This window comes from Anas platyrhynchos, chromosome 7 (genome assembly GCF_047663525.1).
Source record: "Anas platyrhynchos isolate ZD024472 breed Pekin duck chromosome 7, IASCAAS_PekinDuck_T2T, whole genome shotgun sequence".
NCBI lineage: Eukaryota > Metazoa > Chordata > Aves > Anseriformes > Anatidae > Anas > Anas platyrhynchos.
The window spans coordinates 28,541,154-28,556,296 of record NC_092593.1 but is presented as its reverse complement, the minus strand read 5'-3'; the positions used below and the strand labels follow the sequence as shown (position 1 = coordinate 28,556,296).

The 15,143-nt window shown below is 44.3% G+C and overlaps 2 protein-coding genes across 18 annotated transcripts in view; one reads left to right on the top strand and one right to left on the bottom strand.

Moving 5' to 3' along the window:
• Positions 1–620: 620 nt before the first annotated feature.
• On the bottom strand, positions 621–10,746 carry C7H21orf58 (chromosome 7 C21orf58 homolog). The gene is made up of 8 exons (XM_021270465.4): positions 10,337–10,746; positions 9,127–9,184; positions 7,156–7,223; positions 6,489–6,632; positions 6,302–6,416; positions 4,949–5,088; positions 3,059–3,255; positions 621–2,427 (listed from the first exon to the last, which is right to left on the bottom strand). Exons 1-8 carry the CDS (start codon positions 10,394–10,396, stop codon positions 2,412–2,414), a joined length of 798 nt encoding a protein of 265 aa, XP_021126140.4. The 5' UTR covers positions 10,397–10,746; the 3' UTR covers positions 621–2,411.
• Positions 10,747–14,371: 3,625 nt separating this feature from the next.
• PCNT (pericentrin) overlaps positions 14,372–15,143 on the top strand; it is an 80,298-nt gene continuing 79,526 nt past the window's right edge. For 11 of the 17 annotated variants that reach the window (XM_072041132.1, XM_072041131.1, XM_072041127.1 and 8 more), the window contains exon 1: positions 14,374–14,556. In XM_072041132.1, the coding sequence (XP_071897233.1) occupies positions 14,482–14,556 (75 nt within the window). In that variant the 5' untranslated portion in view covers positions 14,374–14,481. Of the gene's footprint in view, positions 14,557–15,143 lie in introns of all 17 variants that reach the window. The other 6 variants (XM_072041135.1, XM_072041134.1, XM_072041137.1 and 3 more) reach the window with 3 other exon arrangements.

Sequence of the window (15,143 nt, the reverse complement as noted above, 5' to 3'; positions counted from 1 at the left end):
AGCAATGCACTGCCCCAAACTACATATCTGTTTCAATGAAGCACTAGACACGGCCCCAGCCCACAGCGCCAGGCAAGGTGAGTAGGTCACCCCCAGGGACAGCAGCCCAGGGTCAAGACAAAACTATGGAGATAAGAAAAGCCTGAGGTCAGGACCAGGTTCACTGATAGGCAATCAGAATCAGGCACAGCCTCATAATCACCAGGCACATCTATAATGGCAAAACCACCCTAAAGTTAGCCTACACTAAATAGTCAACATGATCCATTAGCCACAGGTGCAAGCTTAAAAAGATTGCTGCCCACCCCTAAACCTCAACCCAGGTGAGTCTATTCATTAGATTAATGTTCTGTAAGAAAAAATCATGCCAAAAAATAAGGAAGAAAGCTGGGATTCTTTTTCTTTTATTTTTCTTTTATTTATTTTATTTTATTTTATTTATTTTTATTATATTTTATTTTATTTTATTTTATTTTATTTTATTTTTCCGAGTCTAAATCCTGACTATGTGAGGGAAAGGGTGAGAAATAATTAAACAAATATACATGCACAAGTCCAGGCTGCTTAAGTCACTCTCCAAAAACTCTGGAAAGAAAACCATAGGTTGCGTTGTGAATGTGAGGCTCAGGAGAGACTGAGAGTCAGAGCCCTCCTGGGGCAGAACACATGAACTGCAGATCGTTGGAGGTACCAGCATTGCACTTAATGTTCAAAGCAGATGACTGCAAAAGCAATTTTTTATTTGTTTTTCTCCATTGAGAATTATTTATTCAAATACTGAAAGCCACATCAATCCAACTCATGCAGTTAGGGCAGAGTGCTGATCTTTAGGAAAATCAAACGCCAGGATTTTGCTCTACTGTGCAAGTAACTGGCATTTGGACTGTTCATGTTCATTTTTAATTCCCCAGACAGGTAACTCCTGCAGCACAAATTTATCTGTGAGAAAGTAAAACTAAAAATGTTGAGAGAGGTGTGGTGGTTTAACAACACTAGGCAGCTCAGCACCACCACACTGCTCTGCTACTCTCCCTCCTCAACAGAACAGTGTGAGAGAGTACGTTGAAAAAAGCTTGTGGGTTGAGATAAGGAAAGACAGATCACTCACCAGTTAATATCACAGGCAAAACAGACAAAGCATATGAGAGATTAATGTAATTTATTACCTATTGATAACAAACTAGAGCAGTGGGAAGTAAAATAAAACTAAAAACACCTTTCTCCCCCCATCCACTCTCTCGACCTCCTCCCCTCAAGCAGCGTAGGGGAACAGGGAATGGGGGCTGCGGTCAGTCCATAATGCTTCATCTCTGCTGCTCCTTCATGGTCACTTTGACATGGGGTCCCTCCCATGGGATGCTGTCCTTCCCAAACTGAGCCTGCGTGGGCTTCCCACGGCCAGCAGCACTTCAAGAACTGCTCCAATGTAGGTCCATCCATCAGGAGCAAACTGCTCCAGCATGGGTCCCCCACAGTCAGCAGCTCCGGCCCGGGGCCTGCTCCTGTGGGGGCTCTCCATGGGTCACAGCCTCCTCCAGGTCACATCCACCTGCTCCACCGGGGGCTCCTCCACCCATGGGGGGGCTGCAGCGTGGAGATCTGCTCCATGGGGGACCCATGGGCTGCAGGGGGACAGCCTGCTCCACCAGGGGCCTCTCCACAGGCCGCAGAGGAACTGGTGCTGCCTGCCTGGAGCACCTCCTGCCCTCTTGCTGCACTGACCCTGGGGTCTGAAAAATTCTTTCTCAGTTTCTCACTTCTCTCTCCCTGCTGCTGTTGCACAGCATTTTTTTTTCCCTTTCTGCTGTCACATAGGTACAGCCAGCATTGCTCACAGCCCAGCTCTTGCCATCAGCAGGTGCCTTTTGGAATCCACTAGAGCTGGCTGTTTTCTCATATGGGTAAGCTCCAGTGCTGTGCTCACAAAGGTCTCCCTGCAGCCCCCCCTGCTAACAACACCTTGTCATGTAAGCCCAGTATAGGAAGAACACGTTAGTTGATGAATTTTGGCAATTAATCCCTCATTCAGGAATCCTGTGTTAGTTTGCATTACCCTCCCCAGGAAGGGAGCTGTCCACTCAGCAAAGGAGCATTTCCCCAGGTTACTGTGGGGCTGTTTGGGACAGGATGTCTTGGTTCTGTGGAAAAAAAGGCAAAAATATTGTGACTGCTTGCTGCTGCTCTAGGTTTGGAATATGCGAGGAAACAATGGACAAGCAGAAATGGGTAAGCAGATTGCAGGTGCTTGGTACATTTGTTCTGAGGATCTTAAGTCTTCCTCTTGCTCACTTCTTGTACCAACAATATGCAGATGTACAGACATCAGGCTGTCAGTCAGATTATTTAGGAACTCTTCAAATACAGGTTGACCTCCATGATGGTATGGTACACTTGCAGAGGAACACATGCTGTCAGTATGTGGGCCACCTGCAACAAGAAAAATGTCTTTATTGTGTTTGGTAATAGCCAACAGCACACGCTTGCTGCAGCTGCAAAAGGACAGTATAGATGTATAGAATCTCATAATTCACAGTGGAAGGTAGCTAACGAGGGAAAAGACAGATTAAAAGTCATGAGAAGAACAATTGTTTTCTCCCTTTGCTGCCTTCCCCCTCGCCCTCCTAATTAAACCACTCCTTGTATCAACCCACAAGCTTTTATTTTTTCAACATATTTTCTCCCGCTGTCCTTCAGAGGAGGGGGAGCTACAGAGCAGTGTGGTGGAAATTAGTTGCCCATCCATCAGCATAAAACCACCACACCTTGGCATGAGCAGGCTGGCTTATGGGGCAGTGCAGCTGCTCATGTGCCCATTCAGGTACTAGTCCCTGGTATCATCTCCTTGCACCTAGAAAGCAGTTGAGGACAAGCTTCTAGGAAGCAGGAAAGGCACAGGCAAGTGAGCCCTGTGAGGAGAGGGCTGTATACCTCTGCTTGGGGACTTCAGCAGTGTTTCAAGAATATAAATCCCATGGTGAACTTTAGCCTGAATGCAAAACACAGACAACTCTTATTTAGCAGGTAAACTGGCACACATTATCACAGTCCCTTGACTTACATCTGCACAGCTGGGAGCGTGCTGCTGGCCCAATGACTAGCTGAGGATGTGGGTGGGAGCCTTCCGCTTGGCATCAGGAGACCAGCAGGCATGGCTGGGGGTAGCAGCCCCGGGGGAGAGTAATGGTGGTGGTGATGCACCGCGGACAGCTGGGGCCTGTCTGATTTCGTGGCCATGGGAGTGGTGAGCTGGAGGTCCTAGTTAGAGAGAGGCAAAGGGTGATTTGTTGAACTTGTACCCCCCAAGAAAGGGAGCTTAAAGTCTCCAGTTGAGCAATTGGTTTCCCACTCAGTTGCCTCTTGGTACAGGAAGTTCATCTCATGCACAGAGATTGGTTTCACAGGCTCAAACATACAGGGTCTGGCAAATGCTCAGTGAATTCAGATTTCACCTGGATGTTCAGAGCAGTTTGTCCCACCACGCTATGTCAGAGAAACCTACATTTTTTTGGTGGAGTAGCATTGAGAGGAAGGTGGAGAACAAAGGGTCACTCTGTTCATCTGCTGCCTCCTTTAGACGCAGACCCTTTCACCCAAGGTGATGCTCAGCACAGCTCTGACACATTTCTGAGGAACTACCAATGCCACCTGCCATGTCCACAATGAATCTGTCCCAGGACAGCTGTTGGGGAAATAGATGATCCCTTGCATGCCATGCTGACTATGGTGGTGCTGGCTCCTGAGACGTCAGTGTCCTGAAACGTGAGAGTGAGCAGCTGCTGTTGGCATTCCATCTCAGGCAGACATTTGGTCTCAACAGCTGCAAAAGATGTCAGCTTCCAACTGCACAGGCCATGGGGATGGGTTATGGAAGGCTATGTTTCCTACCCTGCTCTTAAATGTAGGGGATTTTAAGCCATTTGTTGCTTTCGCAAATAGCAGGTAAGAAAGGTGGGAGTGAACTGGTCAACTACTGCAGAAGTGTGGGTCTTGCTTTCTTAATAAACGGCAACCTCAATCACCAAGACAAAGAGAACAGAAATCCTTCTTGCAGCACTGGGAAGTCATGGATAGCCTGAAAATGGAAGGGATGAAAAAATATAGGGGAAGACTTTACAACACTAAGATATCTCATCCTCCCTGAAGATTAACAGTCCTTGCTGCTTAGGTAGTAAATGCTTCAGACTAGAGACTAGAAATACATTTTTCCAAAGCACTTAAGGTAGCTAAGGAGCTATATATCACCTTGTTAAAAATAGCTTAGGAACTGTGCACCTAAGGATATGTTCAAAATTACCTACATTTTGTTAGGCACTAGACAAATTTTGGAAACAAACCTATAGGGATCCACACACAAAAATATCCATAAGCCATGTCTTTCCAGACCTTGCTAGTCATTGATTTTTGGTGAGACAGTAGCTAGAGCTGTGAAGCTCCAAGTATGACCACAAAACCTGTGGTTCAGCTCTAGCCAGTTTTAAACTGCCAGGTCAAATTTCACCAGTTACAGGATTTGTAACACAAGTAAGTCCTGCTGCTTGCAGCAAGTGGACAAAAGTCAAGCCATACTGCTACAGACTAAGTAAATCACTGGTGCTATGAAGACACCTGTACACACCAACACAGATGATGTTTCAATGAAAGTCAACAGGTGTCAGGCTCCCAAGGCTCCAGGTGCAGCAGCAGATGCCTAGCACAGACCTCTTCTCTGTATGTTAGTACTTCAAGTGTGTAGGCCAGATACATTTTAAGAGCTGGACTGAATCTAGTCTGCACTTGCGCATTTGACATCTTCTGTTGGGTCCTCACATGATGGTAAACAGGACTGCATGTAAGACCTGCGGGACACCCTGGGCAGCAGAATTTGTTTTGTGCAGTTCCTGCAGCCCCCAAAGGACAGTAACTATTGTCCTACATGAGCAAGGATGCCCTTTGGATGCTGTGTCATTACCTGTTGTCTGTGCTGAAGGAGGGGAGAGCTGGATCCAGCAGGCTGTGTGAACGCAACTGATGGCAGAGATTTCAGCATCATATTCTGCATGATGATCTGGTGCATCTGTGCATTCTGCATCAGCATCATCTCTACCATATCTGTGAAGAGGTTACCCAAAGGAAGAAAGCAAGAGCTTTATCAGCAACAGAGGCATCTCGGTAGGGACTGCCCTCCAGCTTACAGACTGGTCACTACAACTGAGATAAAGCAGCAGAAAGGGAAGGTCGGATAATACTAGGGTTATGTGGCCAGGTAGTGCAGAATGAATGTCTACAAATAAGACCATTAAGACCAGGTCTCCTGTTTCTCCTCCCTTCCACAAGAAAGTTGCTGTTGAGCATCTTCTCTTTATTAGTTCCCCTGCAAGTCTACCCCTCTAGCTACACTCATTGGCAGGCTGGGGAAAATCTGTGCACTGTAGCTCTCTCCAGGAGACATTAGGAGCATGGACAGGCATCTTATGGCACTCTCCATGGCTTTGGCTCCAGATTATTGTTGTCCACATGAGAGGTTTCTTTGACTTTACATGATATTGCAGTGCCACCTTCAGATTCCCTTCCACGGGCATCACATCCATTTACCACGATCTCTGGATCCTAATTACAAAGGACCTGTGCAGTAGAACTATTTTAAGTATGAGGAGGAGGAAAAAATAAATAAAAACAACTCTTCTTTTTAACTGGTCATACTGTGCCATAAGGAAACCTTTGACCAAAGGTTGAGACAAGGAAGTCACCCCAGGTTTATGTATTATCTCACAATAGCATCCACCTATGTTTAGAAACAAGCTATTTTTATTGGCATTGTACTATATTCAGAAGAGTCTTGTTTCCAAACATGGGGCATAAAAAAGGCCTGTATTGTTCTGAGGAGATTAAACAATAGGTTAAGAGAAAACATAAGAAGAAAAATGGAGCTTAAAAGCCAATTTGTGAATTTTGGAATCATCCATTTGCATGAATTTGACCTTGCTAATGTTACTCAGTGTCATGGCTTGAGCTGTTTTTTCTTCCCCAAGTTTCTCTGACACCTTAACCTGTCTTTGCTGAGCTTATTGTCTTTTATTTTTTTACATTTTTTTAATATATATTTTTTTTAATTTTTAATTTTAGTAATAAGAATTTGCCCAAAAGTCTCTCAGAATTGGTATCTAGTTTTACTGAGTGCTATTCCCACAGCACCAGCAGAAGACCATTTTCTGTGTTTTATGCTGTCCCCTGACAGCATCCAACTTCCTCTCACAGTGGTACATTTCCTGGGTATTTCCCTGTGCTCAGTGATGGGACCTAATTGCTAGACCCAGGGAATTACCTTCTTTAATGCTTCCAGAGCGGGGAGCTGCAAAAGGTTGGGCAGGAGGTATCTGTGCTATCAGCGGAGGCAGCTGTGGTAGCTGCTGGATGATGGTAGCAGGCTGAGGAGGCATCTGGATAAGAAAGGAAAATGGAGAAGTCAGGATTGTTTTTAGCCAGTGTTTCCTAGGAGTGAGGATCCTTACCGCCTGCTGGATAATCCTTGGTGCCTCTGCTTGGGGTGCTGGAAAAGGTAACTGGTAGATGTGGGGGGTGGCAGCGCTGCAGTTCCTAAGGTGTCCCCCAGCCAGCGCAGAAGGCTGTGACAGCTCTTCCAGAAGGTGCTGGTCCTGCAAAATCAGGTATCTGATTGAGACCTGCTGCTCTCCAGCCCCTCTGCCTGACTAGCAGGACCCAGCCAATGACTCTAAATGAGAAGAGAACTGAATACTGCCCAGACAAAGAATTAAAGGACAGAAAAGAGCTGAATCCATGTGGGCAGCAGACATGCAGATAACCTGACCCTTTCTGTTGTGTACATAGAGGTCTTTGCCTGAGAGGGCTCAGCTCAGGGAAGCACAGCAGCTCCTCGCCCATGTTTGCAGGAGGCACTAGGATTAACCTGCCTGGATCCACCACTGGGCATGTCCTGAGCACAGGCTCAGTCAGCAGAGCACACGGCCTTTCCTCAACTTCCCATCAGCCTCCTTCCTGCCCTTCTGTTGGGAGGCACGCTTCTCATAAACCAGGCTCAGTGCATTCACACTATTGTTTAAAGTAACATCTAATTTTATCATCAAAAGTGTACTCTTGTGTTCACCACATTGAACTGCACTCCTCACACAGTTACTTGACAACATCGAGGACTCTTACCCTAAGCTCCTGCAGGAGATCTTTCCTTCGCCTCAGGGCACTTTGAAGCATATCCTCTTGTCTGTTCCCTGAAGGAGGAAATGTCCATTATCTTTTTAAAGGATCACAAAGACAGAGCATTATAACACCTGCATTATGAGTTTAATTCTGGAAAACATGTTATGAGATAGCTTGATTTCTTCTAGAAAAAGCTTTAAGCTACTTTTCTTGTCAAATCCATGAATGGATACTAACTTTATAGCCCATGTAGACACAGCTGCTTGGCAGCTCTACAAAGGCAATGTGCCTTCTCTGAAAATAAACTTTTCAGATTGCTCTTTAAAGCCCCCTTTTAACCTCCTTATTTAACCTCCTTAAAAGAGCTTCAGGCTTAGAATATCATTTCAGCCTGAAAATTTCTAGTTGTACTGTGCACAGTTTATGGCATATCAAAACAAATTCAGTTTTGAAAATCAACTTTTCTGTTTACATTTTGTTCTGAAACATTATCTTTTTCAGATCTTCCCACAGAAGAAACTGAATTTGAACTCTGCTGAAATGAAAACAAACAGACAAACAAACAAAAAAACATTTTCAGATACATTGGAGGCACGCCTAGCATCTATTCTGAAAAGCATCACTTAGTATTTTGAAGCTGAAAGTTGAGTTTTTAATTTTTGGCCCCCGCATTGCAAGTTTTCAACTATTTGCGCATCATCTCAATAAATATGAGCTCAGAGTAAATTCTAGAAATGTTACTGATCTTCTACTGGTTGGCTTTAATCCACAGATAATACAATTATAAGCACTGCATGTGTAATTAGATCCTGAATTTGGTTCAGGTAAAGAGCAGGAATCCCAGCTTACTTATAAGGTTTTCGAGGTTTAGACAATTCTTTATGAAAGCTAGAGAACCAGCTAGAAGATGATAAATAAGGGAGTTCAAAATAACTTGTGTCTTTATAAGAGTATTTTAGCAGCTGCTGTGATGGTTCACTCATGAGTAGCATGTTCCCTTCAACACTGCTTGCGGGGAAGCTATGCATGCTATGTGCAATGTATGAACCTTTGCGCACGGCATTTCAAGTTTCCTGGTAAAATGAACATTGGTGTTCCAGCTCTTACCAACTGAGTCCTCCAGACCAACTTTTTCAGTGTGATGATTTGTTTCATAAGCTGAGTCACTTTTCTTTTAAATTGGAAATCATGTTCTGGTCTGCATGAGGCTGTATCGTTCAGGTTCAAACATGCAGAACAGCATTAGTAATAGACTGGGCCTTCTGCTTGGACTCCTCAGAGAGGCATGGCCATCATAACAACTCTTTTTCAAGCACATAATCACTTATGCTAAGCATACAGATGGATTAGGACAGGGGCTCACTTCTGGATAAGGTGTTAGCACAACCAAAACAACCAGCAGTGTGCTTCAGCTTAGCCAGCATCCACAGCTGAGAAGCCAGAACAGATAACCTCTGCAGGAAGGCATTCTTTGTTATGGCAGTGGACCTGACTAGCTGATTGTTTGCCTTCGGCCAAAAAAAAAAAGTTGGAGAATTTCGGAAGGTAAAATGCAGACAGTTGCAGTGTTTAGCAAGGCCATTCTCCTTGCATCAAGACTTCTAAGGTTACTGGCTTGGATAGGACAAGACACATATGCTAATTAATATTGTTGTGCATGCTTCACTGGGACTTGCATCGGCTACCTCAGGGCTGTATGCATACTTAGACACCCAGACTTAGCTAAAACAGCACAGACTCAAGTTTGGAGCCTCCCTCCTGTCCTCCAGACAATGTCCATGCCATCAGAAGCTGAGACAGATAAAGTTCTGACTATTCAAATGCCCAGACACTGAGAACACAGGAGCAGATGCTCCTTCAAATTTTTAGGGAGGAGATGTAATCATCTGAAGTGATCCACTGAGGGACATGACTGAGAACATCACTAAGCCCTTTCTGTATCACATCCATAACCAGAAAAAATGTTTCTCTTACTTGCTCTTGGGACAGGTGAGTCCATCCTCCCTAGGTTCTCCTGTTCCTTTTCTAGTCTCTGTTGGTAGAGCCGCAACAAAAATGATTGTCACTTAGGCAGCAAAGTTCACAACAATTTTCAACTCCGTATTACAGACATGAATTTGGGATGGAGGAAATAAAGCAGAAATTGAGGTAAGGGACACTTTTAACGGCTAAATCAGCCATCAGAGCTAGTGAGGGCTACTAAAAGTATAGAAGTATATAGAAGTATGAAATGTCTCACTATAAATCTAGTCATAGCAAAAGAACAGTAATGCTTTCAACTGTAATGCCATCCCAGACCTAGAAATCGCTAGCACATTGAATCAGAAGACATACATCACTTATTTTTTAGGGTAGAGAGAGAGATCATACAAAGAACTGGATACCAGACAGTTTTGGATACTCAGTGCATTTATAGGCCCAAATGGCTCTGACCAGCCTCACCTGGGGCTTCCATCCACAACCTGTGCCCATATGCCAGGGAGCTCCTTTAACCTCAGCTCTAGGTCTTCAGTTCTTTCATGAGCTGTACCGGATGAATACTGGTCTCCAGTTCAACCACAGCCATGCAATTGAGTGGCCACAGATCCTGTGAACCCTAATCCCAACCTGCAGACATTCCCCATTTTGGCCTCAGATCTGCCTTTTCACCACAAACTTAACTGATGGATCTGGACTTTTAGTTGAACTCTGCCACCATCTCGATCTCTACCCTGCTTGCCTTGCTTGCCTTGTCCTACTGGCTGTGCTGTTATGGTCAGCTCCCAGCTCTGCAGGGAGCAGCTGCCCCTTGTGGCTCCCTGATGCTCAGAAATTGGAGTAGAGACCTTTCCCTGATGCACAGGCTCTTTTTTTGTCTCCTGTGTTCTGCCCAGCTCCGTACTTGTGAAAGCTTTCCCCTCAAGTGTCTGGTACATCTAAGACAAAAGACTGCACCTTGAAGAGAGAGGTTAGATGCCACTTCAAGCAATTTGTTTTTCCTTATAGACAATCTTAAAGTGGCTTTTAATTGTAACACTACTGCACATTGGTCTGCCTCTGCTTATGTGATGATACAAGTTCTCAGTTCTGCAAGTCCTCTTTGTATCTCAGTAGAAATATAATTGTTTAAAATACAGTGTTAATACATAAACATGCAACAGCAAAAAGTAAAGCAAAGGTGACCACTGCAGAATTATTACCTTACCTTTTCTAGGAGTTTGAGTTTCAGTTGGGCCATGTGATCCACCACTGAAGGATCTGTCATTGTAGTAGTCCCCTGGAAGAGCAGGCAGGCAAAAGAGTGTTAAATAGCTAAGCAAAGGCAAATAGGTTTTCAGCGGTCCCTTCTTCCAATCCACAATTTCCTAGAAAAAATCCATTGGGGGGAAAAATAAAACACGATTTGGAGAAACAGGGGAAGAAAATAAAAGCTTCAGTTTCACTGCCAGGTCAAAATGAATAGAGATGTCCACCACCATATCACAGACATGGCTTTTTTGTTCATTTCTGTCAATGCGTTTTTGTGCTGCTGGTTGCAGTGGTCACAGAAGGGTAACTCAGCGTGAGTATTTTTCTATTCTTAATGGTTGCTAACCTTTCACTGGCAGTGTCTCTAAACCTTGCCCTCAAGATTGATAGCATAGTCTTCTACGTAGCTCTGAGTTTTGTTCCTGTAGCTTGGTTGCTAGGTTTGCAGTGCCATTCCACAGTATAAACAGTTTAATCTCCAGGTGTAGAAGTTTGCACGTAACTATCCATTCACATATGAGACAGGAAGAAAAAAAAAAATATATATATATATATTTTTTAACCATAAGCCCAATGCCAAGGTTCCAATTATGATCTGACTGATTGATACCTGACAACAATATTTATCTGACTGTAAGGGGCCCATATGCTTTTTACATAGCCTTTCATGAGTTTTCATGACCAGATAGTAAAGAAAAAATGAAAAAAGAAAAATAAGGAGTAGAGCTGGAATGCACCCCAGGATGAGTAAAACAACAAAGAGGCTGAATTATAACAGTCTTTTGCTTACTATCTTCTGAGCAGTCCCCCTGGGCTGCCTTCTCCCTCCTAGCAAAGCCGTATCAGCATAAAATACAAAGCAACATTTACCAGAGACAGCCATAAAATCAAAATCAAGGCATGAGAAAGAAACCAGGTGATATATACTCTTCCCTGATATCATATTTCAACCCGGCTCTGCCCCTAGGAGAGGAAATTTACAACCCTCCCTTACTTGAAGGCCGTGGAAAAGCCCCAGCTGAGCCACTGCTGACAGCTGGAGTGGCAGATAGACAATTGTACCTAACTGTGTGGGAGCAATGCAGATCACCTCCTCTAGCTGTGACCCACACAGCACGTATGTGCAATCTGTCCTTAAAAACACACAAGTGGGTAGTCACTGGAGAGATTATAATAACTGAGACATGTGGGTCCCAAATATAGCTGCACTGTGACAGACCTGGGGGTCAGCTTTCTTTGACAGGACTCATTTTTGATTGCTAAGAACAACAAAGCAGAACACAAAACACTGTCATCTGCCAGCAGTTTAACATTTTTTATCCCTTCACCTTTTTGGAAAGTGCAAGAGCCTTTGACAGGGAGTTGCCTAGGTAACAACTTTAGCATAAGCCTCATTATGCAAGTAAACTCTGTAAATATAGAAATATAGTTTACTTAGGCAAAAGAAACAAACAAAAAGGTTTACATTTAGGTTGTTTAAAATCTAGATTCCCCCCGGAATTACTGCAAACTTTAAAATTTGTTATACAAAATAGCATTTGACTCTTCTCCATGCTCTTTTCCTGGTATGAAAAACGTGGCTTATACTCCTGTAACACATCCCCATTCAGATGTCTTTTTTTTTCTAAGCTAGAGAATCTATTTATTTCTTCCTCAAGCAGCAGATTTTCCTTACTCATTAATTTCACAGCTTGGAAGAGGCTGGGAAAATATAATGCAAGTGCCCACAAGGACACTTTTTCTATCCATCTCTTGGCCTCTGCTATCAGCCATGCTTAGGAGGTGCTGCATGCTGCACTTCTGATCAGACCTTGTTTGTCTGGCTGTTTGTCTCATGTTTATCCTAGTTACTTGTCTTTGTACATTTCCATTTCATAAACTCTCTTGTGATGGGGTCACCGGAGCTGCCTGCAATATTTAGGCAGTGATGTAGCAAAGCAAGGGCTGTGTTGATGTTTTCAGACAACCACTGTTACTGTTCATTGCTGATGGCGTAGTAGCCTTTTTGACTGCTGTTGAATTTTAAGCTGATGTTTTACCATTAACTGGTTTACTAAAGTGTGCCCTAGCAGTTAAGTTTCTAGACCCTTCATTGCAACAGAAATATAGGGTTACAAGAAAGGTTGACAAAAACAACCAAGCTGAAGTATTAAATTAAAATATAGTGAGTGTTAAACAACTGAGATGACATATAAAAAAGAGCAAGAAAAATGCTGTGAGTAGCCCAGAAATATATTAGCTAAAAAATGCTTTCCAGCAAATCTGTTAAGATTGGGCTTTTCTCACACCTCTGGATGTCCTGGTCACAGCAGGATCCCTACTGCATGGATATCTTACAAGCTCCTAATGACTTGCCAGCAATGTACCAGACAGACACAAAAGTGTATTGTAGAAAATGATCTATAGTTACAGTGAATCACAAACTAGGGATCACAAATGAACACGAAGATGCAAAAAAAGCAAAACCAGACAGTTTTAATTCTATAGAGCATTAACAGGAGTGTTATGTGCACCTCACAGGAGATAATTATTCTGCTCTATTTAGCAGTGCTGAAGTTATTTTGAATACTGTGTCTAATTTTAGACATGGCAGTATAAAAGGGAAAAGGAAGTCCAGAGAAAAAAAATGCTAATAATGGTAAATTTATGTAATATAAGTACTGAAGAAGATTTGGAAGAACAGTCTTTGTTGAATTTATTGAGTAAATGATGAGAGGGGGTCAACTAGCAATATTTAAATTAGTGAAAGGAAATACAGGTCCCTGTCAATTTATTAGTAAATGATGGAGCAGCAATGTAAGAAAAAGCTTTCACAGAAGGTGTTTATAAACAATTTACAAAAACAGTTGTGATGAACATCATAGGCAGATTAGACCCCTCTTTAGATACAAGAATTGCTTAGATGATGAGGTCCAAACCTGTACTGCTTTTCTATGATGTCTCTTATTGACTTTGATACTTTATGCCCTTGATTTTAATTACCATGATTTCTAAAACACACTAGAAAAGAAACCAACCAGACACACATGGAAATATCAGGAGACAATGAACTCTTGTGCTCAGGCTCCATAGAAAGGATTCTTTATCATTTCTTAGAAGAGGATTTTCATTTATTAAGAGAGGTAAAAATAATGAAAAGAGTATTAAGAGAACGAAAAACACACACACAAAGAAGTTCACCAGTGGAGGGGTATATGCACTTTCCTGCTGATCAATTATTTGCTTCTGCCAATTTTAATGCAGCAAATTAACAACCAAGAGCTCTCAAGCTGCACTATATATATATAATATATATATAGTACATATAGTATATATACTATATATAGCATATACAATATATACTACACAGTAGATATATACTATACAATATACTATATGTATAGTATATATTATGTATATTATTCTATATATACTATGTATACAGTATATAGTATATATGTATATGGTATATATAGAATATATATACGTTATATATATTTTTATATATTTAATATGTATACTATATAAAAATATATAGTATATATAGTATATATATACTATATATATAGTATATAGTGTGTTATTGTAATATAATGATATATATGATATATAATGATTATAGCATACTGTTATAACATGGTATATAGTATATATCCTCTATACACAGAGGGTGAAGCGAACTGAGCGCCCTGCCCCTGAGGGGCGGCCCCGTGTTCCCGGGGCCGCAGCCGCCCTGTTCCGATTGGCTGGCGCCGCCTCGGGGGCGGGGCCTCGGCGGGCGGCCCGTTTGAAAGCGCCCATCCAGCGCGGGCCCGCCCGTGGCGCGCGGCGCTCCCATTGGCGGCCGCTGAGGGGGGGGCGGAGCAGAGGGAAGGGCCCGGCTCACGGCGTCGATCCCAGCAGTCAGTTGGCAGCGGGTGGGCGGGGCGAGACTAACGGCCGCTCCCTCTGATTGGCCGGCGGGCGGGCAGGGAGCCTCCCGCCCGCTCCCTGATTGGCCGGCGCGGGCTGCGGCCGCTTCAGCCGAGGCGGGAGGGGCGAAGCCCGCGGGGCGGCCATGACGGGAGGCTGCCCGCGCGCCGCGCCGTGACAGCGGCGGGCTCGGCCCCGGCCCCCGGCACCATGCAGGCGGCGGCGGAGGACGAGGAGGGGGCGGCGGCCGCGCGGCGGCGGAAGCTGGAGGCCGGCAGAGCCAAGGTGGGGGCGGGAAGGGGGGGGGCGTTGCTGTGAGGGGCGCTGTGAGGGGCGGGGGGGCCGCCGGGTGCTGCCGCAGCGCCCGCTCCCGCCCGGCAGCTCCGCGACTGCCTCGGCCTCGCAGCCTCGCCCCTGGTGTGTGGGGGCAGCCTCCTGCCTCAGGGGGTGCGTGGTTGGCGTTTGGGTTGGTGCTGGGAGCGAGAGCCTCGAGGACAGGAGCTCCTCGCGTTGGGGAGTGTGGTTACCTGCGGCAAGGCTTCTCCTGGTGTCTCTTGTCCAGCTCTTCTCTAAGTGCGGTGGCTGCTTATAGTTAAAAAATTGTGTGCTTACCTTGAACAAGTCGCCAGTTCCCACCTGTTGTACAGCTGTTGTTTGCCATTGGGGAAAAAAAAGTAAGTAGGGACCTGCGTTAAGTTTCAAGTGATGTCTGCACAGCCAGTACCGCATCTTTTTGTTTGTTTGTTTGTTAAACTAGATGCCAAATATCTCGTATCCTACTGTTTGCAAACAAAAATCATCAGCAGCCTTGTCCCTGGCAGCTCCATCAATGCTGCTGCTTTATGGCAACCAACAGTAAGAGAAGAGCAAAG

Bases quoted from the DNA above. Each gene is read 5' to 3' on its own strand.
- C7H21orf58 (XM_021270465.4), bottom strand. From the start codon at position 10,396: ATGACAGATCCTTCAGTGGTGGATCACATGGCCCAACTGAAACTCAAA. The intron at 9,185-10,336 runs GTAAGGTAATAA...CTCTACCAACAG, and splicing joins AACTCAAACTCCTAGAAAAG to AGACTAGAAAAGGAACAGGA. The intron at 6,417-6,488 runs GTAAGGATCCTC...TTTCTTATCCAG, and splicing joins CAAGGATTATCCAGCAGGCG to ATGCCTCCTCAGCCTGCTAC.